At 38.7% G+C, this 25,655-nt stretch overlaps 4 protein-coding genes across 4 annotated transcripts; 1 reads left to right on the top strand and 3 right to left on the bottom strand.

The window, feature by feature from the left end:
* Nucleotides 1-6: 6 nt before the first annotated feature.
* On the bottom strand, nt 7-2,321 carry LOC119884428 (calpain-10-like; the record flags this gene model as incomplete). The annotated part of the gene is given in 8 exon segments (XM_038694827.1): nt 7-39; nt 42-172; nt 526-667; nt 752-981; nt 1,160-1,334; nt 1,337-1,355; nt 1,488-1,619; nt 2,078-2,321. Coding segments are annotated over 8 exon segments (1,006 nt in total), but the record flags the coding sequence as incomplete, so codon positions are not given.
* A 2,758-nt stretch (nt 2,322-5,079) lies between these two features.
* On the bottom strand, nt 5,080-5,952 carry LOC119884427 (C-C motif chemokine 20-like). Its single transcript, XM_038694826.1, has 4 exons — nt 5,804-5,952; nt 5,507-5,618; nt 5,327-5,407; nt 5,080-5,217 (listed from the first exon to the last, which is right to left on the bottom strand). Exons 1-4 carry the CDS (start codon nt 5,865-5,867, stop codon nt 5,208-5,210), a joined length of 267 nt encoding a protein of 88 aa, XP_038550754.1. The 5' UTR covers nt 5,868-5,952; the 3' UTR covers nt 5,080-5,207.
* Nucleotides 5,953-14,330: 8,378 nt separating this feature from the next.
* LOC119884430 (C-C motif chemokine 20-like) lies at nt 14,331-15,530 on the bottom strand. Its single transcript, XM_038694829.1, has 4 exons — nt 15,360-15,530; nt 15,060-15,171; nt 14,881-14,961; nt 14,331-14,771 (listed from the first exon to the last, which is right to left on the bottom strand). The coding sequence occupies exons 1-4, from the start codon at nt 15,421-15,423 to the stop codon at nt 14,762-14,764; spliced, it is 267 nt and encodes an 88-aa protein (XP_038550757.1). The 5' UTR covers nt 15,424-15,530; the 3' UTR covers nt 14,331-14,761.
* A 2,598-nt stretch (nt 15,531-18,128) lies between these two features.
* LOC119884429 (C-C motif chemokine 20-like) lies at nt 18,129-19,269 on the top strand. The gene is made up of 4 exons (XM_038694828.1): nt 18,129-18,323; nt 18,517-18,625; nt 18,748-18,822; nt 18,954-19,269. The coding sequence occupies exons 1-4, from the start codon at nt 18,248-18,250 to the stop codon at nt 19,000-19,002; spliced, it is 309 nt and encodes a 102-aa protein (XP_038550756.1). The 5' UTR covers nt 18,129-18,247; the 3' UTR covers nt 19,003-19,269.
* Nucleotides 19,270-25,655: the final 6,386 nt, after the last annotated feature.

Genomic DNA, 25,655 nt, shown 5'->3' with positions numbered 1-25,655 from the left:
AATCACCAGTATAGATGCTCTTTAGGTGCCCCTCATCATGATGGGGTAGCCCACTGTGACATCATCAAACTGGGACAGGAATTCAGTCTCATCCAACCAGAACTCGCCCTCGGCCACCCTGGCTTGTAGATCCAAAGCAGAAACAGGATCGACAGAGCTCCAACCAGCTCCACTGCAGAAAAAGAGGTAGATTGAGTGAATCCCCAGCCAGCACTAACTAAAACATGTCCACACACTCTGGTAAAGTCTGCAAGGTGCTTTAGTGCTCTACAGACTTCCAGAGAGACCACATAAAATTACACTGTCACGGTACTGGTCATATCCATGGCAACTACTGAGGTCTGAAGACCTGTCTCATAAAACTTTTATTCCACTGAGGCACAGCAGCCTTTCAGGCTTGATATGATTATGGTTAGCACTTCAGTCCAGAAGTCAGCAGGGTGGACATTTGGATTCCGCAAAACTCCTTTTTGCGGTCACTCACATCTCTAATGGAGACTCACATAAGGTGACATGCATGCCTACTTTCCTATCCAGGCCCCTCCCCAGCAGCATCTTCCCCAGGGGTTTCGGATCCTGAGCAGCAGTACTTCACTCCCTGACACCGTCTTCACATTCAACCACTCCATGACAGTCATGGCATGGTACTGACCCAGTTCGCTGGCACCTACAACAGGCAGGTCATCAGATGTGATACAGGATCAAAACCATTTGCATCGGCAAGAATGCTTTTTTCCCCCTTTTTTTTTACCTCCGGGGCTGCTGTGAGTGGAGCAGCTTATCGCACACTGGTCTTTCACTGGATACAGAAGGTTCAGGTCCAGCTTTCGCCTCCTGACCTGGTCGCTATCCTGTTCTTGTCTCTGCTCCTCCTCTGACCCACCGTCTTCCAAGTTCCAGCGCTCCGCCAGGCCCCCGGTCAAATCCACCAAGGCCTCGGCCACCTGCCCTGCCCATAGTCGCTCATATGAGCCATGTAGCCTAGAAGAGGATACAAGGAACAAGAAATTGGATTTCCAAACTTCACTAAAAATGTTGTTTGGAATGCATTACAAGATAAGCAAAAAATTCAAAAAGCACCACCAGGAAAATCTAATCTATATCAAAGTTCAAAGGTTAAACAGTGAGACCAGACAGGGAATTTCCACAGGTTACTTACTTAGCATAGGCCTTCTCCAACAGGGCCACCCAAAAGGCAGTGGGGGAGTGGCAGCGTGAGAAGCAGAGAGTGGAATTGATACAGGGCAGACGGTCATCGATGGTGACCTCTGTCCAGTGTCCCTGCTGCCAGAAACAAAACTGGAAGGAGCCCCTGTACCTGCTGTCACCCCACTGGGCTGGTCTGGAGGCAGCACCTACAGAGAGTCATGGACTAAGTCAGTGCAGCGGTGCCGGACATGCAGTAGATATTGACAGGAACTTAGTCTAACCACCGGCCCATAATTCAGTTGTCCAGAGTGTGTTCAAAACCAGAGCTGCTACATTACCTTGTTGAGTAGATGTTTGTTCTTTAGCAAGACGGTGCAGGCACAGAGAAACCAGCAGTCTCCTAATAAGCCTTGCTTTGCGTGACCCAGGTTGATGTTGTCAGGGAAGAAAGCTGGCGACTGGCAGATCTCCTGGAGTTGTAAAATATACATTAAGGAGGATTGAGACATTAAAGACGACTCACAATAACACTGGGATTTGAGTTTTGGGGTGCAAAAGAAATAAGGTGCAGAAATGTCTTATTCTAACATGGTGGTCACTATATTGTTTATCACACTATAATTTTGTCGGCTTGTAAGATGATAGACATAGAAATAAAATAAAAACATACAAAAAATATTATATTGGTCTTTTATTACATATATTTGCTTTTTGTAAAATACAGAACAATAACTTTGGACCTGTAGGCACTTTCGTTATCAGATCAACCACCTGATAGGGGAAATTCTTCAACAGGTCAACCAGTGAGAGGTGATGCCAAAAATTCACGAGCTTATCAACAGCATTTATAAACTTTACCTCATGACAAAACAAATGTACAAGGAAGTCACCGGGGCATTTCCCATTTACCCTTGACAGAAAGCCTGACCTGTGGGCGTCGCCAAGTGACGTCTCCCTTCAGCCTGCCGATGGGCGTGGAGCTGTCAGACAACAGGGACGTGTCGTCAGAGGGGAAGTCCGGGTCCTCAAACAGAGCCTGGCCTCCACCCTCTGCCCTGTACTCTTCTTTCATGGCTTCTGTTTCTTTTCAGCCTGGATTGTACCTGCGGGGTCAGTGCGTGAACCTCAGCCAGCTGTGACCATCCTCACTGCCTCCATTTCACACTTGTACTACACCTAAAAACCAAACCAAAGTTACATTTAAATAGTCATACAGTCACAGGTAACAACAGAAAGCTGCACCTTGCTGTAGCTGTAGGGAGGTGAATGTTTAACCCTGTTTATCTGTGACTACATAGTGTTTTCTCTCTTTTTTCTCATTTGTTTTGTGAATACTGAGGTAAGTGTGTTATTTGTATGTAACAAATCAAATAAAGTTCATTTTATGCGTATAGCCCAATACCACAAATCCCAAATCGCCTCAAGGGGCTTTAGATTAAACAATACAAATGTACTTTCCCTCATGAGTCCACAAATATCAGTAGAATATATTGTCACAATGGGTATACATGTTAACACTATTGTAGGTATGTAAAAAATTGTGTTTTCTGGAAAACATAACTGGTGGTTATTCGCCTTTAGTGAAAAGCCCCATTCATATATTACTGTTAACACAGCCGTAATAACAGAGATATACAAAGGAAACGCTGATTGGATGTCTCCAAACTAAAATGTAATATTAGAAACATTAGCAAGTAATGTTGTGGCTCTTCTACGTTCCTGTATCTTACCTTCCTCTTATAAGCATCGTTCCCCTCGTAGCTTTTATGCTTCATAACAACACAACAGCTAACCGTTAGCTTCAGCTAGCTTGTAATGCACAGTTAGATGGAGGTTAGCATCTCCGTGTCGCTTCATCTTACCATGTTTTCAGAACTACCCCCAATCACAATATGTCTTTTTTTTATCCAAAAGGATTAAAGATTTCGTTATGGCTAACAGTCACACCCCAAACCAGACATGACATCTTGTGAGTATGAAAACACGGCAAGTCTCTTCCGCTTGGACATCTAGCAGCTCATTCATGGAGTGAATCCTTCCTGTGCTGCTGAACACTCCCGCTACCTACTGTTCGTACCGTGAACTACACACCATGCTCACACATGTTAGTGACCAGCTAAAAGTAGCGCACTCTAATTTATGGTAATTTTAGAGAATGCAGTTTGTGGTGTTGTGTGAATTGTATTGCATGATGATACTAAGTCATTTTGTCACATGAGGGTTGAGTCTAAATGTTCAAAATACAGTAAAACAGTTTCAACAAAAACTGAAACCTTCATGAAGGTGGAATTTATTGCAGGACTGCAGTAGTACTGCATTTTGTTTTAGCTAGGTGGACAGGTGTCGTGCCAAGGTAGTTATCCCCGACAGAAACTTCGACTTCATGAAAGTGAATGAAAAATATACCATGTGGATTGTTTAATCTATCGTTTTAGAATTGTTTTATTAACGAGGTTTGTGTAGAGCAAGCTAGCACTTCTAAACGTTTGCACTCAATTGAGAATGTCTACACAAGACGAGCATTTAGTTTCACTCGTAAAGCAAACATTTATTTCGTGATAACGTTAGTCTGGCGATGTTATATAACTGACCATGTAGTCGATCACTTTGTCATCCATGTTACTGTTTAGAAGCTAGATTCAGACAGACTGTCACCTTTTTAAAGTAAGCTGCCTACAGACGCCATCGATATAGATGTTACAGTGTGAATTTTACGTTTTCTCTGCAGAGATACGCTTTAATGCGCCGTTAACGGAAAGTAGGTGCCGGTGTCAGCTTGTCAAAGAGCGACGCAGGCTGCTTTCCAACACGACCACCAGTGCCATGGTGTGGCTCATTGGATTTCAGTTGTTTCAGTAGAACAATAAAGCCTTAAACTGAAAAGGTATTTGCCTGATTTTATAAATGTTTACATCTGCCCAGCTCATTCATATCTGTGATAACTGCTTGGTCTCTGTACCACAAAGGAGACCTGGCGTTCTTCTGCATAACTGCGCGCACACAGCCTGGCTGACAGCTCATTCGGTTAACAAAGCCTATTGCCGATTACAGACTGGTGAAGTTATGAAGGTATGAATGGAAAATGTAGCGAAAGTAAAAGTAGATTACTGGCCCAAAGAAAATACTGGAGTAAATAGTAAAAGTAGGCTACAGTTTTAAAAAAAGATCGTGAAAAGGTGCCAATTACTTTTTTATTTATTTATTTTGCAGTCACTACCCACCCTGCAGCAGGCGTCCCCACTGCTGTCTTCAGGTACAAAAAGAACAGCACAAAAGAAACGTAATATTATACTTTGCTGCACCTGCCTCGAGCGAACTCTTTTTTTTTCTCCCTTAACTTTTCAGCATTTGCGTTGTGTCGCATGTTTTTATAGGCCTACATGATTTTTGTCCGCGTTTCAACTGTTTAATCGTGTCTGATGCGGAGTGTGTGATTGATTGATTAACTAGTCACTCAAACCGCCTGGCTATGAGCCGAAAAAAGTGAGGGGGACTAAACATTGATTTCGAAATGTGGAGGGGACATGTCCCCCTTATGTATAATGGCTCCCACGCGTATGGGCAACTGAGAGTGCATTTAGTCAAATAGTGTTCATACTAGTATTCATAAGACTAATTTTACTTCCCCACTTTCCTTCCTTTATTAAGTTTTCCCTGTATCTATTAGTCCCTGCTTAATTTCTTCTGTTTTTCCTTCTTCTCTTTCCTCCTGTCTTCCTTTCCTTCTACAGATGATTGAAAAGCATTAAAATCTCCAAATTGGAAACACAAGGATCCTTGAGTACACTTTACTGGTAATACTTGTTTACTTCAGCAAACTTTTGAAGCTTGGCTGTACAGAAATTGTAATAAAATAATTCCTATAAAAGCTCCAGATCCAGTTAGTTATACAGATAAACACAGAAACAGCAACTTATTAATAAAAAAATTATTTATTGGCATTAAATTAATATATTTGAAGAAATACATTGAAAGTAATACAAAAATAGAGGATTCATTTATTTTAATATATTAAATTCATCTCGTGTGTCTTTAAGTTTCCTCAGGTGATCTGCTGCTCAAAGTTTTCTATTTAGAAAGAGAACAAAGAAAATATTAAATTGATTCAAATACGATTGTTGCATTGTGACTCAATATTGATGCCTGTTCTGTGTTTAGCAAAGAGAAATTAACTTACTGTGGTACAGAGTTCATGGCTTTTTGCACCCACTTTGTGTCAGGATTGGCACAGAGAAGTCTATTTCTCACTGTCTTGAAACTGTATTAAGACAAAGGAAGACGTTAAAACAATACTACAACAGCAGAGCTGACATTTCTCTTCTTTTTTTCCCAGATCCATTGATTTGTATTTTCTTACATTACGGCCTTGATGTTGCAGGCTTCTGTGACCTCCTGGATTCTGTAGTATTTCAGCACTTTCACTGGGATTGGATGGTCTTGGTACTGTGTGCAGCAAAGCCTCATGGGACCTTTAAACAGGAGACATTACAAACATGTCAATAAAAATCAAGAGGCCAAGTTACATATTCAAGGAGACACTTTAATGTGAAAACAGTTCTGTAATTAAAGAAATACAGACAACAACTTGCGTGTTCTCCTAAACCAAATATTTGAGAGATGCTGTACAGTAAATATCTGCTGAAGCCATACTTACTGCTTTCACCCAGCGCCACCAGCAGCACCAGTATTACGGAGACACACACAGTAAGCTTTGCCATCCTCACACAGCTTCTCCTCAGCAGTAAATCAGTTTTCTGATCTGGACTCTCAAAAGGGATGAATTGATAAAGTTTATCTGGCTGTGAAGTTTAAATACTCTGGTTAATCTCCCACACAGACCAACAAACTAGCTGGAAATACCAACGTTGCATATTTGGGTCAGGCGGGAAGTGTGACATACGGAGTACTTTTACCCACAATTGTTGTACAAAATCCCCTCCCGGGTTGGTACAGGGGAATCAAGACACACGCATGTGCCACTTACCTTTAAAAAAGATCCTGGAATGAGGTCATGCTGACGAAGAATACTATCAAACAGCAATTGTCCATTCCTTGAATGTAAACACTGTTAAACACAATGAATACTTTTCAAATACTATTAGTATTATTTATTCAACTTAATTTAATAAGCAGTGATGAAATGTACATTCACTCCAATACTGAACTTCCGTACACAATTGAGGTATTTGTACTTTACTTGACCACTTCAAATTTATGCTATTTAATCCTTCCACATTTCAGAGGGAAATATTGTATTGTTTTTTTAATCCACTTCATTTCTTTGAGCGATATAGCTTCTAGTTACTTCACACAAAACATCTGATCGGTTTATAAAATATGATGTATTTTAATAAATTAAACTACCTAACTGTATATAAATTGTTGAAAATTTGCAACACCTACACCAGCCATAACATTTGTAGAAAACTGGATTCAGGTGTGGCACTATTCCACCAACTACTAGACACACCCGTGCTTTACAACATTAAAATGCTGCTTTCACACTAACTAATCCGGCATGATAATATAATAATATAACACACAGTAATATAACACTGACAGGAGCTGTTTACCTGCATAATGAGCAATTTAATCTTTGATAACTATGCTGATAACACTTTTTAAAATAGTTTTGCTTTTATAACATTTTGCAGTTCTTTGACTTTTCGTATAGTATTTTTATGTTGTGGTATTGCTGCTTTTATTTAAGTACAATTTCTGAATACTTCTTACACCACTGTTAATAAGGTAGTCTCATTGTGAATGCATCTATTTTTCAAGAGAGACCTGAGAACAAGAAACAATACAATAGCGAGACAGCATCCCCGAACCATCCTTCACAACATAACATCCTGCTGACCTTGTTGTTGCATACATACAACATTATGAGACAATGTAGAAAAGACACTTTGTTTGTTAAGATGACCACATGCTGTTTGTCACTGTATAATTATACTGATTTTATAATTTGCCAATCGTTGCCACCAAGCAAAAATAGTGATAAATGAGAGTCAATTCAAACACGTTATAAGCACAAAACCTACAAAATAAATATTTTATTTTTTTTAATTTTATTATAATTATTTACTTTTCATTACAATGCAACACATTTCTTAAGGACCTCATTTTAAACCGTCACTGAGACAAAGACAAAGTCCTTGTTTCAGTCGTATTAACACCTTTTTCAATAGGAAGGTGTAAATAATAAAATCAGCGACGGTTGAACTCCATTTAACTCCTTCAGTGTCAATACTCCCATTCCAAAATGTACATTGAAAAACAAAAAAAACAGATTCATTTGACTAACTCAAACTGCTGAAGCCTCATACCAACTAGACTTGAAAAATGTGAACCTTTCCTTCATACCACCTCGGGTCAAAGTTGCCTCACTGTCCAGTTTATCTAATCAGGGCCACAAGTCTGATTTAAGACAAGAACTAAAAACTACAAAGGCATATATACAGTATATATGATGTCCTAAATACATTTTGGACAATGGGAAGAAATTTGGGTTCCTGCCCCCTTCTGAGGGTTAATGAAAAGTCATTATCATCAACACAGGAGATGATTTTTCTCACAGTTGAGTACAAGAGTCAATAGTTAAGTTGAGTTATAATGTTAGAATTATAATGTAGTTATAAAGTTGTGACTTAATATGAAAAGTGCACATTGCAGTGAAAAGTTATATGCTTCAAACATGGTGTGGTTTTGCTGTAAAGTTCATGATGAACAATTAAGAAAGACATTAACCATATTGACCTATTTCAGTCCTCCCCATATACTATTTCCCTTTCATACATGGTTATACATACATAGCAAAGGTTCCTCTGACCTAGAAAAGAAGCCCTGTACAACCTCAAAGCAACCTACTTGTTGCAGCCCACATGAAGTCAGTGTACCATTATCCTCTCTAAACTCGAGTCCAACCTGATTTTGAATCATTCATTTTGATTAAACATATTCTGTTGTTAACAGTATTATGTGCATAGTGAGAGTCACAGAGAGAACCACTGCACCTTTGTATATTCCCACGTTGTTACTTCTTCTTCTTCTTTCTCTCACAGGTGAATGACCTTGCCACTAGTGTGTGTGTGTCCCCTTCTTCCCCTTGTTCTTTAACTGAGGAAGTGAAGGGAGTTTTCTGTAGTGGTGTAATACTTCTGCAGATTTAATCTTTTCCATGTGGAAATCTCCACTTTAAGGAGATATAATATATATATATATTTAATCTCTTTCTTTTTGATTGTTTGTCACAAGACATATTTCTCTCTATTTGCTTTTCTATTTCTTTTCTAGTATCTGATCAGATCATCTTTTCCCTTGTTTCACAGTTTATCATGGATTTAGTGCAAGGCTACTCAGACCCTGACCCTCACAGAGTTGTGTCCTATCAATGCCATCATGTGAGTATCCATAAAATGATGTTAATCTCCTCCCTCTTAAAGCATACACTGTTTATTCTTTATTTGGATCCCCATTAACTTCCCCAAAGGGGTTGGCTATCATCATACAATTTTTTTGTGGACATAGCACCAACAGATTACCAGTGCACACTGGACTTTTTTTGTATAAATCTGTAATTTTCTTGCAACTACTATTGCTGAAACATATTACCAATGACGAAGTACAGTCATCTGAAGGTCTATGGAAGCCGATGTGTAGCGTGTATGTTCGTCACACCAAAGAATGTCTGGACCAGTAAACCGATTGGAAGCAGTGAGCTCTTATGCTTTGAGGCCTTTTGAAGCGTAGTCTGCAGGATTTTCTTCAGAGGTCAAGTATCTCCACTGACTGGGACTGGTACTTTCTTTGATGCGCTGAATGCGGTTCGCCAGAAATACATGAAAACGTCTAGCGTTGTTGACATATCCAAGGACGACCCTTGAGTCCGTCCAAAAGTATTCCTGGATACTTTCTATTTACAACTCCTTTCTGAGTAGGCCACGCAACAACAGCTGCTGACAGCTTAAGTCTTGGCACTGTAGTTACCTTTGTGGGGGCCACTCTTGCCTTGCCCATGACTAAAGAATTTGTCCTGATGCACTGATTTCTCTCAGGTAAGTACATTCTCCATACCCTGTGACACTTGCATCTGAGAAGTGATGGAGTTCATATCCTTGGACGTCTTTGAACCCTTGTGGTAGGTAAGTGTACTCTCATCCAATAAACTGATGGCTGGGATTGAAAGTCTCCATGGTCCCACCAGAGAAATCTCAAATAGTCTTGGTCTTCTGCTCACATGAAATTGATGGAACATGTGTTCAGTAACACACATTATTGCTACAGGATCTTTGCGAAACCGACAGAGAACACCTATCAAAGTATTTGTCAATTCTGGCCCGGTAAGCAGATGGTCATTCAATGACACGCCTTGAAACTTTGCAGAACAGTCGAACACGAATCGTATCTTTCCTGGTTTCTGTGCATGATACACCCCGTGTGGAGGGATGTACCATACAGGACTCTTGTCAACCTCGTCTTCTGGAACCTTCTCGGCATCTCCACGAGTTATTGTTTCACTCATGAAAGCTATGTAATCCCTATGGTATTGCTTGTCTTTCTCAAATCTCTTTCACACTTGAAATGGTTCACAAATTTCCCATTGTCTGGCAGACTTGGCCTGTCTTCCTTAAATGGCAAAGGCCTTTATTTTGATTCCTTCCTCCATTATTGATATGAAGTGCAGATCCTCTTGAGAGAAGTGAGCATCCTCTACAGTTCTTTCGTTAGCAGGCGACTGAAGAAAAGGTGTCACTTGTCTCACAATAATCCTGTGGCTGCTTTCAGTTGCATCTCCATAGTCAACACAGGGATTGACACAGCCAACTATGCTCCAATCAAGATTTGTTTTTTGAGCAAATGGCTCATTGTCTTTGCCTGACACAACTTCTCTATGTAGCAGGGCTTGAGAACAGTTGTAACCTATGAGCAGACCAATGTCACATTCGATTAAAGGAGCGATCTCTGCTCTAGGTGAGGTCATGCTCTTGCTGTTTTGGGAGTAGGAAGATGACTTAGGTTGGCAGGAATAAACTCCCTGGAGTAGGTCACTGGGAGAGATTTTCTTTCATGAGTAAAAACCCCTCACCCATAGCCCAGTTAACTTCTGACTTGGAATAACTGTACTTCTGGATGACAATGTAGACAGCTTTAATTGCACAGGCTCCTTCTGTGTGTTCAGAGTTTCTGCCTTCTCTTGCAAGACAAAGGTGGTGTCGCTTTGGTTATCCAAAAGTGCATATATACGAGAATTTCATTTTCTGGGTTACTCGCACTGAAATAACTGTAGATTTGTAGTTGGTGTTTCTGTCTTGCACCACTCTGTTAGATGTTGCTTCCTTTGATATTTCATTGGTTTGTTTAGACTCTGTCCTTTCTCTTTCCTTTGAGTGTTTCCCACTCTCCTTTCATTCGTCATCTTGTTGCTCTTTCTTTTTGTCCTCCTTGACACGGTCTTCTTGTAAACAGGTTGGGTGCTTCCTTTTACATGCATCGCAGACACTTCTCTTCACAGTTTTTTGAATGGTGTCCTTATTTCAAACAGCCAAAACACAATTTTTTCATTTGCACAAACTTGTTCTGCGACTGACTTGTCCATGAACTTTCGACATGTGTGAATGCCATGGTTTAACTTCTCACAAAAAACACACCCTTCACTGTCTTGGTTCTCTTCAGAGCTGACTACCAGCACTTTTGCCCCAACACTTCTAGTCTTTGGCATCTTCACCTTGTCACCATCACTAGACTTCAGAGCGTGAAGAGAAGTCACCGGATTACAAGCTATCTTAGCTTCCTTTGTAATAAACTCAACAAACTGACTGAAGCTAGGGAATGTCTTGGTTGCTTCTTCTATCTCAATGACCGTTCTGTTCCATCTGGCTGTTAACCAATCAGGAGGCTTGGTGAGCATTCTCTGATTTTCGTCACAGTCATTTAGGACTTTAAGGACTCTTAATCTGGGACATTGCTGCTTAACAGCCTCGAAGGAGGTCTGAGAACACTTAGTTCTATGCAGTCCTTAGGTCCAATCTTTGGCCATGAGGTTAGCTTAACCCTGAAGGCTTTAGCAATCACAACACATTACATTTAACTTATTTTAAATGTGTTACTGCTTGTAAACTTAATCACACGATGCTCCAGAACTCCCTTTGCCACTTGCTTAGGTTATGGTGTATGCACAGTCTTATCTGATCGAAGATAGTCTTATCTGAAACTCATGTCCAGCAGGATTAGTTCTCACTGTAGCTGCCCTCCAGTTTAAATCATGAACATAAGGCGTTCCTTTGGTTTCAGGCATTTATTCGGACATTCATGTCGTCAAGCATGCCGTGAAAACTAAACAAAATGAAATACACACGATGTTGGGATTAAAGAGCAGTGGACCTTGAGACGATCCCCCCAGCCAGATCAACCAGAGGGGATGCTGGCCCAGCTTGGACTTATGGCTGCTCCTGACTAATGTCTGAAATGGTACTCAGGCTGGCCAAACAACCGGACATCAGAGACTCTTGTGCCTAGATCTTTACAGAGACTTGCCCCCTCAACATCTTGCATCAAGCACTCAGTTCTGAGCTGTCAGAGCACAAGACTCTGGCAAGATGAGAGGAGGATCAGACTCTGTGTTTATGTTGACGATTGATGCTTTGTCCTTCAAGTGGATGGACACTCTTACCAAATGTCAAACTTTTTATGTGAAGAAGAAAACCATATTGTCAACACTACCTTATTGCAGTTTACTGTTACTGTTGTTCTCAATGATGCAAATTCCAAAAATGCACTGCTGAATTACATATTTCCTGGGTGTATAGGCTACATGTAGCCTATTTATATAAATAACTGTATAGGCCTATACTATTTTTTATTTATTTGATATGCTACCCTATTCAAATATTAATTTAATTATCTGTTGTGTGTGTAGCATGGAGGGACAACAAACTTTCATTTTGTTGTACAACCTTATAATGATAAATGTTGTATAAATGATAATGTTAGTGACACACAAAACGAGGCTGATTCACCAGCACACATAACTACATATGCATTTTTAACAACATATGGCAAATAATTTATAAAAAAAATATAAGTGGCCTCAAGCAACTCCCTTGTGGAACACCAAAATATGTTAATTTTGCATCAGAAAAACTGCCATTGAGAAACACTTGATGTGTTCTGCCAAAGAGGAAAATTTTCATCCAAACAAGAGCTAAATGTGAAAAACCACAACATTTTAGCATCTCAGCATTAAGAATACTCTGGTCACTATCATCAAAAGCTGCAGTAAAATCCAAGAGCACAGCCCCAACCAGTTTCCCGTCATCCATGTATGTTAACCATTGATCAGTCATGTGTAATGCAGTGCTTGTAGAGTGCCCTGGTCTATAAGCATGCTGTGCTTAATTTTACTAAAATAATATTATATATATATATATTTGATTAAAACATATCCTTTCAAGTATCATGCTCAGAGAGAACTCTGGACTAAGAGGTTAACAATTTGAGCCAGTAAAACCTGCTTTTCCATCTTTGGATAAAAGTGTGATTTTAGACTCTTTCCATAGCTCCAAACAGGTCCCCCTGAGTAATCATTTAATAAAAATATGGAGCAAGTAATGTAACTAATTTGTCCATGACTTTTGTTACGGTCGCCGCTGGCTGCCTTAGAGTAATAGTTGTGTTCTGGAGTTCTCTGAATGGTATGCAAATTCCAGCTGTGAGTCCCTGTTGAGTATTAGTTCCTCTGGACCTGGGACCGCCCACTTCCTGGTTGCTGTTTGCTGGCGTCTGTGATTGGTGTGGTCGAAGATCCGACCGAACCTGCCAACCAGGACTCGCCAATCAACACCAGCTGGCCTACAAATAGTTTGTGTCTCTGCAGCTCGAGGTGACTGTGAGCCATTGATCAGTTTGCCTCATTGTTGGTTGTGTACCACTGTTAATAGTGAATTTCTTGAGTGTTGGCATTTACCTGTTTCTGTCGGTTGCCTGCCTAAGCGGCTTCCGTCAGTTAGAACCCTTGTAAATCACATAGTGTGAGTGGCACTCCTTTGGAGCTGTCTTTGGACAATACCTCCTTTTTGTTTCCTTTTTTTTGTCAGTACCTATATAGCCTCCTTTTGTTGTGTTTTCTTGAGACAAATCATTTAACATTTGACTTTAACCTAAATTCAGTTGTCCTAACGAGCTGGGTTGTAACACTTTTTTTCCAATCAATCGTCAATCATTTTCCTGATATACTACAGACCACTTTAAATCTTTAACATCCTTCCCAAATGAGTCAGCATAAAATCTTTTCCATGACCTGTGGTAAACAATCCTAACTCTGTACTTAGGCATTTTAGTCTTTCTAGTTAAAACAATCAAATTATGGTCACTGCATCCCACTACTTGTGAACACAGCTCATGTATGTCAGTGAAAATATAGTCAAGTATTAACACCGTCAGTGGTTGTAGAAATTCTTGCAGGTTGTCACAACCTGGGTCGTCTACAACAACGAACTAGAATATAGTATGGAAGGTGAACAGAACTCATTACTCATAATTTTTTCAATGTCAGTACTCATAATATCCTTCAATAGCACAACTGAAATGTGTTCCTGAACATAAAGTGCATCTTTGCCACCATACTTGTCCCTATCTCTTCTTCACTGCCCATATCCAAAACTGCCATCTCAGAGACATTGAAAGCAGTGTCCAGGTTTGTTTCGGACAGTGCCAAAACATGAATGTTGTCTAATAAGCAGACTCTGGCAATCTTTTTAACATTGTTCCTGAGGGTTGCATATGTTTAGGTGAGCCAACACCAAACCATTCTTTGGTGGACTTAATAGCAAAGATCTAGTGTTATATTTGGACACATTTAACAAACAGCATAAAAGTTAAGAATAGGACAAAATCTTTTTATTATAGAAATATAATATAGGGCATGATGACCAGCTTATCGTACTTAAAATGATGATGATCAAGTTTTTCTTGCTGATGAGGTAACATGTCTTTGTATTCTCTCTGCCAGACCTAACCAGGAGAGTGCACTCACTGTGACCAGTGAATCATTAAAGGATTGCTTTAGCGGGTTTAGGAGGCATGGCCTGTGTTACCAAGATGTACCAGGAAGTGACATATGTTTGAGATTTTGATATCCAGTCAGGCCTGTATGTCAGAGACCTAGTAGGCCCAGAAGTCCATTAATTGACGGCAACCACAAACTCAATACTTGATGTATAAACTGTCCACATTGTTAAAAGAAAATGCATATCAAAATCAACTTGACTCAGTGAAAGACTGTATTAAAGAGTTCCAAGCAGGTTTACACAGATTCTTGTTAGATTTACAAGCTAGTAATACTTGTTTACTTCAGCAAACCTTTGTAGCTTGGCTGTACAGAAATTGAAATAAAATCATTCCTACAAAAGCATCAGATCCAGTTAGTTATACAGATAAACAGAGAAACAGTACCTTATTAATAAAATATTCCATTTATTGGCACTAAATTAATATATTTGAAGAAATACATTGAAAGTAATACTAAAAATAGAGGATTCATTTATTTTAATATATTAAATTCATCTCATGTGTCTTTGAGCCTTTAAGTTGATTTCCTCAGGTGATCTGCTGCTCAAAGTTTTCTATTTAGAAAGAGAACAAAGAAAATATTAAATTGATTCAAATACGATTGTTGCATTGTGACTCAATATTGATGCCTGTTCTGTGTTTAGTAAAGAGAAATTAACTTACTGTGGTACAGAGTTCATGGCTTTTTGCACCCACTTTGTGTCAGGATTGGCACAGAGAAGTCTGTTTCTCACTGTCTTGAAACTGTATTAAGACAAAGGAAGACGTTAAAACAATACTACAACAGCAGAGCTGACATTTCTTTTCTTTTTCCCCAGATCCATTGATTTGTATTTTCTTACATTACGGCCTTGATGTTGCAGGCTTCTGTGACCTCCTGGATTCTGTAGTATTTCAGCACTTTCACTGGGATTGGATGGTCTTGGTACTGTGTGCAGCAAAGCCTCATGGGACCTTTGAACAGGAGACATTACAAACATGTCAATAAAAATCAAGAGGAAGAAGTTACATATTCAAGGAGACACTTTAATGTGAAAACAGTTCTGTAATTAAAGAAATACAGACAACAACTTGCGTGTTCTCCTAAACCAATAATATTTGAGAGATGCTGTACAGTAAATATCTGCTGAAGCCATACTTACTGCTTTCACCCAGCGCCACCAGCAGCACCAGTATTACGGAGACACACACAGTAAGCTTTGCCATCCTCACACAGCTTCTCCTCAGCAGTGAATCAGTTTTCTGATCTGGACTCTCAAAAGGGATGAATTGATAAAGTTTATCTGGCTGTGAAGTTTAAATACTCTGGTTAATCTCCCACTACAGACCAAGGAACTAGCTGGAAGTACCAACATTGCATATTTGGGTCAGGCGGGAAGTGTGACATACGGAGTACTTTTACCCACAATTGTTGTACAAAATCCCCTCCCGGGTTGGTACAGAAGAATCAAGACACATGCATGTGCCACTTACCTTTAAAAAAGATCTTGGAATGATGTCATGCTGACAAAGACCTGATCAGTTTATAAAATCTGATATATTTTCATAAATTACACCACTCAACTGTATCGAAAGTGGTTGAAATTTGCACATATCCACCAACCATAACATTTGTAGAAAACTCAATTAAGGTGTGCACAAATCAGCTACTAGATGCACCCGTGCTTTCCAATGTTAAAATGCCGCTTTCAGAGACATGCATCAGTGATACTAATATAATATACAATAAGACAACACCAACGTGAGCTGTTCACCTGTATAATGAGCACTTTTACCTTCACTTTACATAACTATGCTGATAATGCTTTTAAAAAATTGTTTTACTTTTTTTGAATGCAATGCTAGCATTTTTATGTTGTGGTATTGCTACTTTCCCTTAAGTACAATTTCTGAATACTTCTTACACCACTGTTAATAAGGTAGTCTCATTACGAATGGCATCTATTTTTCAAGAGAGAACTGAGAACCAGAAACAATACAATAGCGAGACAGCAACCCCAAACCATAATTCACAACATAACATCCTGCTGACCTTGTTGTTGCATACATACATTATGAGACAATGTAGAAAAGACACTTTGTTTGTTAAGACAGTTTGTTATTGTGTAATTACGCTAATTTTATAATTTCTCAATCACTGATACCAAGCAAAAGTAGTGACAAATGAGAGTCAGTTCAGCACATTTTGAATTATAGCACAAACTAAAAATTTTATACAGTCATTGAGACAAAGACAAAGTCCTTGTTTTGTCATTTTAAAAAGCTTTTTTCACAGAAAACATTTCGACATGTCACATTAAGAAGGTGTAAATATTAAAATCAGTGATGGCTGATCCTGGTGGCCATTTAAACCACTGTAGTGATAATCGGCTCACCACAAACCTCCTTATCTGAACTGGACCACCGCTCTGAGATCAGGAAAGCCACCCTGATCACAGATGATCTCACCCCCTCCACCACTCTTTCCATTAACTGCCATCAGGCAGACGATATAACGTTGCCCTGACCCAGAAATACAAGAAATCTTTCATACAGTTTGCAATAATCATTCTGAACAACAAAAATAGATATTGTACAGCTGCTGTTTTTATGTAGGTTTAATCAATCTCTATATCACTCTATCTCTATCTATCTATCTATCTATCTATCTATCTATCTATCTATCTATCTATCTATTTATCTATCGTGCATGCTGATCAACTCTCTCACTATCGAACAGAACCATATTACTACTGACACCTTTTCCTACTATGACAAGTCAAAATGTCTGCTGTTAAAAAGGCCAATTACAGGTCTGACTCTTGTATATCAATCAGGGAAAGTTATGCTTGTAGCCATACTGTACCTTAAAAACCGTACAGTGAAAGCCAATCAACTCCTGTTTGTGAGCAAAGGGGCCTAAAGGACCTTGCACTATTTCACATGATAGATTTGTGCATTTCTGTATATTTCTTAGCTCTTCTCACTGCTTTGGAGTGGGCTGGGTTGTTAATTCTCTCACTTCTTTCTGTGAGTAGGTGTCACTTGGTGTCTTGTTCTCACAGAAACCTGGTTTCCTAAAATATCCCTTTCATTAAATGATAGGTTCACATTGTTGCAGTCAGTTTTAAAGCAATACTCCCATGTCCACTGAAAGACAAAAAAGGCTAACTCAGACGGCTGAAGCCTCATATCAACTTCAGATGAATGAGTACTGTGGATTTTGGCCCCCATCGCTTACATTTGAGTCGCACTGGAAAGGGATCACTTCATGACTAGTGTGAAGAGGAGAGACAATTACAGAGAGCATTGTTTTAATGTAAGATAGACTTGAAAAATGTGAAGCTTTCTTTTTTATCATATTGGAAAAATGTACTGTGCAGTTTATGTAATCAGGACCACAAGCCTGATTTACAACATGAACTAGACACTATATAGGCATACATACATTGTTTGTGTTGTGTCTAACTTATCTGGACAGCACCTTGAATCTACCTCTATGTCTGAAAAGTGCTTTTAAATAGAAATACCTTGCCTTAAAATGTTGTGACATAATATGAAAAGTGCACGTTGCAGGAAGTGAGTGAAAAGTTATGTACTTCAAACATGGTGTGGTTTTGCTGGAAAGTTCATGATGAACAATTAAGAAAGACATTAACCATATTGACCTATTTCAGTCCTCCCCATATACTATTTCCCTTTCATACATGATTATACATACATAGCAAAGGTTCCTCTGACCTAGAAAAGAAGCCCTGTACAACCTCAAAGCAACCTACTTGTTGCAGCCCACATCAAGTCAGTGTACCATTATCCTGATATACCTCCTCTCTTATCTTCCCTTTGTTCTTTCGTTGGGGAGGTGAAGGGAGTTTTCTGTTGTGTTGCAACACTTTTGTGGGCAGATTTAATCTTTTCTGAGTGGAAGTTTCCAGTTTCACTGAAGGATATATAAGGCCACTGTCATCGACAGCTTGTCATCACAACCTCTCTAACTCCACCTGAGGACAAGTGAGACAACAGCTCAGCTCAGAGTCACACGGAGGAAGACATGGTGTCAATCAAAGCTACAGTGACGGTGATCACTCTCTTCACCTTTTGTCTGCTGTCTACAAGCACATCTGCGGGTAAGTACTGGGTTCACTCTCTTAAGTCTGCCTCCATCTCTTTCTTTTTGATTGATTGATTGATTGATTCTTTGATTTAAGTTTCATGCATCCACAATAATCAGACAGTGATGCACAGATGTATTACTCTCCCTTTGCTTTTCTTGTTTCTTTTCCTGTATCTAATCAGATCATATTTTCTCTTGTTTCACAGTTTATCATGGATGTTGTCGAAGTTACATGACAACCAAAATACCATTTCGGGCAATCAAGGGGTACTCAGTCCAGACCATTACAGAGCTTTGTCCCATCAATGCCATCATGTGAGTATCAATAAAATGATATTAATCTCCTCCTTCTCATCCAGAGAAAAAAATACAGATATAAGGCATAACGTTGGTGTCTATCATAAATGTAAATTTGGTTCTTTCCTTTGAACCTATAGTTTCCACACAAAGAAGGGTAAAGCCTGCACCAATCCTGCTTTGAACTGGGTGATGAACTATGTCGACCTTTTAAGGTAAGTTTTTTAGCAAGTGTTAGAAGGTAGAAATTGTGGAAAGTAACTAACACACATGATACTTCTACAGGCTGTGAAATGTATTCACAAGAGCGTAGCTGAAAGTATAAGTTTATCAATTCTCATTGCAGGAATAAAGCACAAATGGTTCACATCAAGACCTCGCAAGCGCAGATATAGAGTTGGTGCTGCAGAGATGGTGGAGCCCCGCTGCAGCAAGCAATTTTCTATCTCAGCTTTGTGTGTTTTCCAGTTTTATAACTCAGTGAACTCCTGTTTGAAGTTGCTTTAATAAAACTGCTGACAATTAAAACAAATGTCATTATGCAATACTGGTATCAGCTCAGTTGTAAGAGCATTATATAATACTGTTTTTATATGTTTCTGTATATTTCTGTATTTGTACATGTTGTAATATAGAAAAATTAAAGTTTTGTTAAAAAATAATCACTTGTCTTATGAATGGTTTTGTGGCCTCATACTTAAAGGAAATTGTAATATAAGTAGTTGGTGACATGTCTATTAATGAAATCACTATGTGAGTATTACTAAAACTGAACTACAATTACTGCACACACACACACTTCCCTGACAGCATACCAGCTTTTATCTCAACTTCCCTGTTTATCTTCTCATGGTGAAAAATTCCAGCACTGGAAGTTTTATGGAGTGACCCCTATTCGAGTATTTACGATAAATTCTCCCACACAGAGCAGCTCAGCTGTTTTCAGCTGCTGTTTCAACAAAAACGCCATTCAGGATGAAAATTCAACCGTGGTGTTGTGTCGGGAGATGCAGTGACTTAACCAGCGGTGAGTAAGAAATATTATGAATAATACATGTAAGTTAAGCTATGAAGAGAGTAAAAGTCCATTAGCCGCTAGGCTAATTTATGTAGTGTTACAGTTTTTCTCAGTCGCTTTGGTGCATTTCTCAGATCAGAATTGAAATTCTCAAAACTAATTGTTAAACCTCTACATCATCTCGTCACTTGTGCACATCATAAAATTTTTGAATAAATTGCAAATGACTTGACACACTGATTATGCAAATGATTATGTACAATTGTCTGCTGTTTCCTACATTATCAATTGCTTATGTCCTGCTGATCACAATGAATTATACCAGTCTGTTGAATAATCTTTTTTTTTTTTTTTTTTTTTTAATGTTGCTGTTGAATAATCTTACCCCCCAAAACATCTAGGCATAAGTTCATTGCATTAGTCACTACATGCAAAATGGTTGAACACATTATCAAAAATCAAAGTTAAAATACTTTATTCATATCCTTTGCCTACAAGTATATACTGTAGCTAAACGAAATAAGGACCATAAACAAAGTAAGAATAGACCACAACAACATCACAATGTAAATGTGTCCTGAATTGATGAAGATATCTGTTGTAATGTGGAAGAGAATCTGTGATACAACAGACTGGAACGTCAGCCAAAGGGGTGTATCCCTCTTTCTTTTCTTCTTACAATGACATGCTCTGTCAACAAATTACAGTATGAACAGTAAAAGCATAGCTGTGATTCCTGTCCTCTCTCCTGCAATGTATAACTTTCTACTGGTGAAAGTGATATATGCTATACAAAAAAAGTGCAGCCTTGTGCATTTTCAATCATTGTCACCAAAATCTTAGCCAAAATGTACATCAGAAAATACTTACAGAGTACACTGTTATATTGACAAGATGGCTAAACATTTTGACTTGCTTGTTCATAAACAAGACACAAGGACTTGTCGTTCTGATGGCACTGTCAAGTTCAATGACTAAGGATTTTGAGCAAGTTATGGGCTTTTGCAGGTAATCCACTGTGTTGTGCCGTTTGCACTACCTGTTTCGAGAAATGCACTTACTGTTTTGCAAATGTTAAGGATGATTCGAGAAATGCACCAAAGCGACTGAGAAAAAACGTAATATCATATAGGCTAAAGCTCTTAAGCTAGTGGTAGTGACTAAGAAATAAACTAATCTTGACAGTTACCACACTCAAAAAAATAATTTTTTGGATTTACTTAATCCAGTTATGTCAACAATTTCCACTAAGCTGAGTTGTGTTAGATATAATTTAACAATATTAGTAAGATGGCAGTAACTAACTTATGTGCAACCAACATTACTGTATTAGGCAATTCCAACAATATCTTGACAACTTGGATTTAAATAATAGGTCAGTGTCCAACTAACTAAACTGACCAACAAAATGCTGTTTATTTTGGTTTACTTTGTTGACTAATGCCAAAGTAAAGATGTTTCATTGTACTGACTCAACTCACTTATGTAAATGTAACTAAACTGTTGGATCTCCCTTACTCAACTGTATTTAGTAAGACCAACTAAATTATACTTTGCAGTTCGAGCTTAACTGACTTAAATTAGTGTCGCAACCATTTGATTTTGTTTTACTTAACTGGTTTTCATTGTTATAATGCTATTCATTTTAAGTGAACTTACTAAACCATATTATGTCAACAATTTCCACACAGTGTAGTTAAGTAAATACAAATCAAATTACTTTGGTTGTGTGAAAAATTTCATTTATTAACAATGTAGCACCATATACCAACCTGGTCATCTGCCTCAGTTTAAAATAATTGACTGACTGACTTCTATCACCTTAGAAATCAAAATTTTCCATCTAATTCACAATATTTTACAATGATCACAGAGTAAATAAATAGAAAATGGGGCCCAATTAATCTACCTCAGTTGCTACATCTAACCCAAGGGGGTAAGGTGATTTCTATATTATTCATATTGTCAACAAATCCTATAAAAAGAACAATTGGACTCTGGCACAAAGTAAGACATCAGGCTTGAAATAATTTACCACTACATATTTTAAAAGTGCTCAATTAGCAAAGAAATCTAATAGAAACTTAAGGGACCTGCACAAATCCAACACTAATGTTTTCCAATAAATAGCATATATAGCAATTTGATTTGAAGAGAATTTTTGCAAACACCATTTCAAATTATGAACAAAACCATCTAAATATAAACACTGAAGCAATGTTTTATGCCACATAGGAAATACTTCAAAATAAATAAAATAAGCAGAGGTCAAAATACTTACAAGGTACTCAGTAATGAGGTTTCCAGGGTCTTCGTTGAGGTAAACAATTAATGCTTTCAGTATGCAGGCTCTTCTTGTTTCAATGGCGTCATTCTGAAGCAAAGAACAATGTGTAAGGGGGGTTATAATATTTTTGTATTGTGCAGCTTTTATCCAAAGCAACTTACAATTGCTATATATGTCAGAGGTCGCACGCCTCTGGAGCAATGAGGGGTTAATCTTGCTCGGGGGCACATTGATGGACGGGTCAGAGTGGGTAATTCACACCAAAGGCATGTGTCTTATCCACTGCCCCATCACCAAATTGTGCATTAATGTGGGGGATACATGTTCTTATACCACAAGAAGCACTTGTAATCAAGTGTTTTACAATTACTAGTGGTAATTACTTATATTTTGCAAATAATAATGTATTATAATGCAAGATATACAGTATATTACAGTAGCTGTGTAAACAGCTGTCTGAATAATAATTAGGGGCTGGAGAAATACTCGATTCTTAGCTGCATCGCGACGCACGTGGAAGATTATGAATCGATTTTAAAAAATGTCTAAAAATCGATGATTAAACATTAATTAATAACGTAATGTTGACGGAACGCAAAAGGCAGAACTCGCGAAAGTGCAGCGCCCGGACCGTCTGTGGAGCGCACACAACAGCCTGTATTGATTTTAACTTGCACACTGCGAGCACGGTGATACTCGACACGCGGCTGTTCTCTGTGTATCTTATGTGTGAGGCTGAGCGAGTGAGAGAGAGCGAGGGCAGAACATGACGGTGACAGACCATTAGTGGAGAATTAAGTTTCTGTCTGGCAGTAAATGTGCAGTGTAGGTCACAGTGTTAATAAAAGTCTGCAGTTTCCTCAACGGCTGGAATAGTGAAGGCTGTTAGCGCTAGCTAACGTCTCCCCTGTACAAGGGCTTATTTTCTGTCCCCCAGACTCCAGACATTTGGGGACAGAACCTTCAGCGTCACAGCGCCCACCCTCTGGATCTCATCCCCACAGAGATCCCATATGCTCCCTGTCTGGACACTTTTAAAAAATCTACTAAAAACCCAGCTCTTTACCAAGGCATTCACTTCTGAATGACTTTTTGTTGTTCTGTCACTGTAACTATGTGTAAAGCGTCCTTGGGTCCTGTGAAAGGCGCTAAAATTATTTATTTATGTATGTAACTTAGTTAGCTAAATTAGTAACGAAGTAATATTAATTATCAGCTGTATGTCATTACTAACTAACCTTCTAGTCAAGGGTTGAGAACATCTGGTATAAGTTTAGACTAAACTGGTGTACAGCTCTGTACTGTAAACATACTGTAGATCCTGATAATTATTAGAGTCTGACAGCTGGTTGTTAATGAAATGACGGACCATGATGAGGTTAATAAAGTCAATTAGGGATGCAAATTAGTCCTTTTAATCTTATTAGGAGATGTTTATTTTGGATTTTAATGCGCAAATTAAATGCTTAGTAATTATCCAGGGATCCTAGAAAAAATGATGCATCAAGATGCATCGATAATCGTTTTATAATCTAATCGCTGCCCTCTGAATCGGAATCAAAAGAGATTCCCACCCCTAATAATAATGTCCTCCATCAACAACATGCCTTTTATAATGTTTCTTGCATACAGAAGTAATACAATTGCACAATAACAGTAAATAAAATAAATTGAACTAATAAAAACATTTTCTTGATGAACAGACATTTGTAAGAAAAGCACACCTTGTCCAAGTCTGCCATGATATTCCTTATTTTTCGTCCGGGGGCTCCTCCTTTCCTTTGGAAAACTCTCATCAGCCTGGCGGAGTGGTGATCTAGCTGCTGCATGAACCTAGATCTCAGTGGGGCAGTGGTGATGCGGGCAAACTCTGCATCCACCTACAAACATTTGACAATGACAGTTTAAAATCGACAAATGTTTTGTGGTACAAAGCAACACATTATGGGTTAATGAAAATAGGAAAGGAATTATCCACTCAAATGTACTTTTTACTTCCTGATGAATTTCATTACATTAGCATGTAGTGTGGGTCATTCTGAACTATTAACCAATACAGTATCCCTTGTCCAAACTGGGGATGTCCTTTATAAATTATAATTTCCCCCTAAGTTATCATTTTCATGGCAGCTAAGGTCATTTCATGTTTACCACAATATTTTACTTCAACTGCATTAAATTGAAAACGACATTTCAAAGTGCATTGGAATAAGTTGATAATTACAATTAAAATCTTATCGCCTTAAAAAAAAAAAAACTGATTTAGTTATCAACACATTACATATTGACTGACCTCACACTCAGAAAAGAGAGCTGGCCACCTTCTTTTGAAATCTGCAATGAAAGGCTTGTCTACAATCAGCTTATGCCGTCGGTAAGCAAATGTCCTCTCCATCTTCTCCTTAACCACCTGTTGGTTGTTGTACTTTTTCACCTCAGACAATAGTGCCAGCCTCAGACAATAGTGCCAGCTTCTTTGGTTTGCCCTGCTGGATAGTCTGGACAGTAGTTCACCTCCGCTCTTCTGGGTTTCTTCACTTGATTTGGAGTTGTGCGTGGACCACTCTGTTTACGCTTGAAGGAACTGACATTCACCTCTGTACATCCAATGTTTCGCAGCTTAGTGCGGTAGTTTGCCATTTTATATTTCAAACTAATCTTCCACCCATAGAAACCAGTGACAGAACCTTGCTACCTTAAACATGGGTGCTTCTTCACTAGTGCCTCAGCTACTGCATCAAATTCAGCACTTGAAGGATAAGATATATATTTGATGATTTGAGAAGCCAAACATTCAAGAATGTCGGATTTCATTCTTGGACTAGGACTGTAGAGAGTACCGTTTCTTTGAAAGTCAGTATTTGCACGCTGGAGTTGGATCTCTACATCATAGACAAACTCAGGCACAGAAGATGTCTGGCCATGGCTCACATCTGAGGGATGTAGATTAAGACGACTCAGAAGATGAGAGAATGTCAGTGTCCACAGATGACATGGAATTGTCCAGGCTGGATGCCCATGCAGAAAGGCAAGAGCTACTTGTAGAAAAGGTACTTATACTGAGTATAGCCTTGTTTTGAATGTCTGACGTTGATGTTAGGTTTATAAACTCGTCAAAATCAGGGTCCTTATGTCTCCTGACACCTCACATTGTCTCTTTATCTCACTTTTAAGTTCCTCAACAGAGCCTGGTATTCCCCAAAGGCAGGGTTACTTTTGAAGAGTCATTTTCTCCTAGGATGATACAAAGCACTGCTGAAGTAGCCATGCTGGTCAATTGGTTATTCTGCAGAAAAGCAGAAGAAGAAAATGATTAAAACGTCTTATTAACGAACAAACAAAGTGTGACCTACTCTATATGTTTACTGCCAGACTGACAACTTAGCTTAACTTTCACTGTCACTTTATGCCGCTCAGTCTCACCTACACTCTCACTACGCACAAAGATTGTACTGTCTTTAAAAGACCTATCGTTAACTTTGCTGCTCTTATAACAGCTCTTGTCATGTAGATGTCTTTTCAAGTATGAGGAGAGGAAGCCAGCCAAGCGAGTGAAAATCATTAGCAGCACATTAATATTAATAATTGTGTCAAAGTTTAGTAGGGGCTGTCATAATTCAGAAGCGGCAATGCGCCAAATACAGGGGGAATAGGTCTTATGTTGTTATGTGCACGTCAACATTACCATATCAATAAACATTTAGATAATCAATTTCTTTGACATCTGTGAATCGATACAAATA

This window comes from Micropterus salmoides, unplaced genomic scaffold, assembly GCF_014851395.1.
Source record: "Micropterus salmoides isolate LMB-PRFRI ecotype aquatic unplaced genomic scaffold, ASM1485139v1 Ms_hic_scaffold_3430, whole genome shotgun sequence".
Classification (NCBI taxonomy): Eukaryota; Metazoa; Chordata; class Actinopteri; order Centrarchiformes; family Centrarchidae; genus Micropterus; species Micropterus salmoides.
Note: the sequence above shows the minus strand (reverse complement) of the source record. Positions and strands in the feature narration are given on the sequence as shown.

Coding starts and splice junctions, on each gene's coding strand:
- LOC119884427 (XM_038694826.1), bottom strand. CDS start 5,867: ATGGCAAAGCTTACTGTGTGTGTCTCCGTAATACTGGTGCTGCTGGTG. Junction 5,619..5,803: donor GGTGGCGCTGGGTGAAAGCA/GTAAGTATGGCT, acceptor TCCTGTTTAAAG/GTCCCATGAGGCTTTGCTGC. Junction 5,408..5,506: donor TGCAACATCAAGGCCGTAAT/GTAAGAAAATAC, acceptor GTCTTAATACAG/TTTCAAGACAGTGAGAAATA.
- LOC119884430 (XM_038694829.1), bottom strand. CDS start 15,423: ATGGCAAAGCTTACTGTGTGTGTCTCCGTAATACTGGTGCTGCTGGTG. Junction 15,172..15,359: donor GGTGGCGCTGGGTGAAAGCA/GTAAGTATGGCT, acceptor TCCTGTTCAAAG/GTCCCATGAGGCTTTGCTGC. Junction 14,962..15,059: donor TGCAACATCAAGGCCGTAAT/GTAAGAAAATAC, acceptor GTCTTAATACAG/TTTCAAGACAGTGAGAAACA.
- LOC119884429 (XM_038694828.1), top strand. CDS start 18,248: ATGGTGTCAATCAAAGCTACAGTGACGGTGATCACTCTCTTCACCTTT. Junction 18,324..18,516: donor GTCTACAAGCACATCTGCGG/GTAAGTACTGGG, acceptor CTTGTTTCACAG/TTTATCATGGATGTTGTCGA. Junction 18,823..18,953: donor AACTATGTCGACCTTTTAAG/GTAAGTTTTTTA, acceptor TTCTCATTGCAG/GAATAAAGCACAAATGGTTC.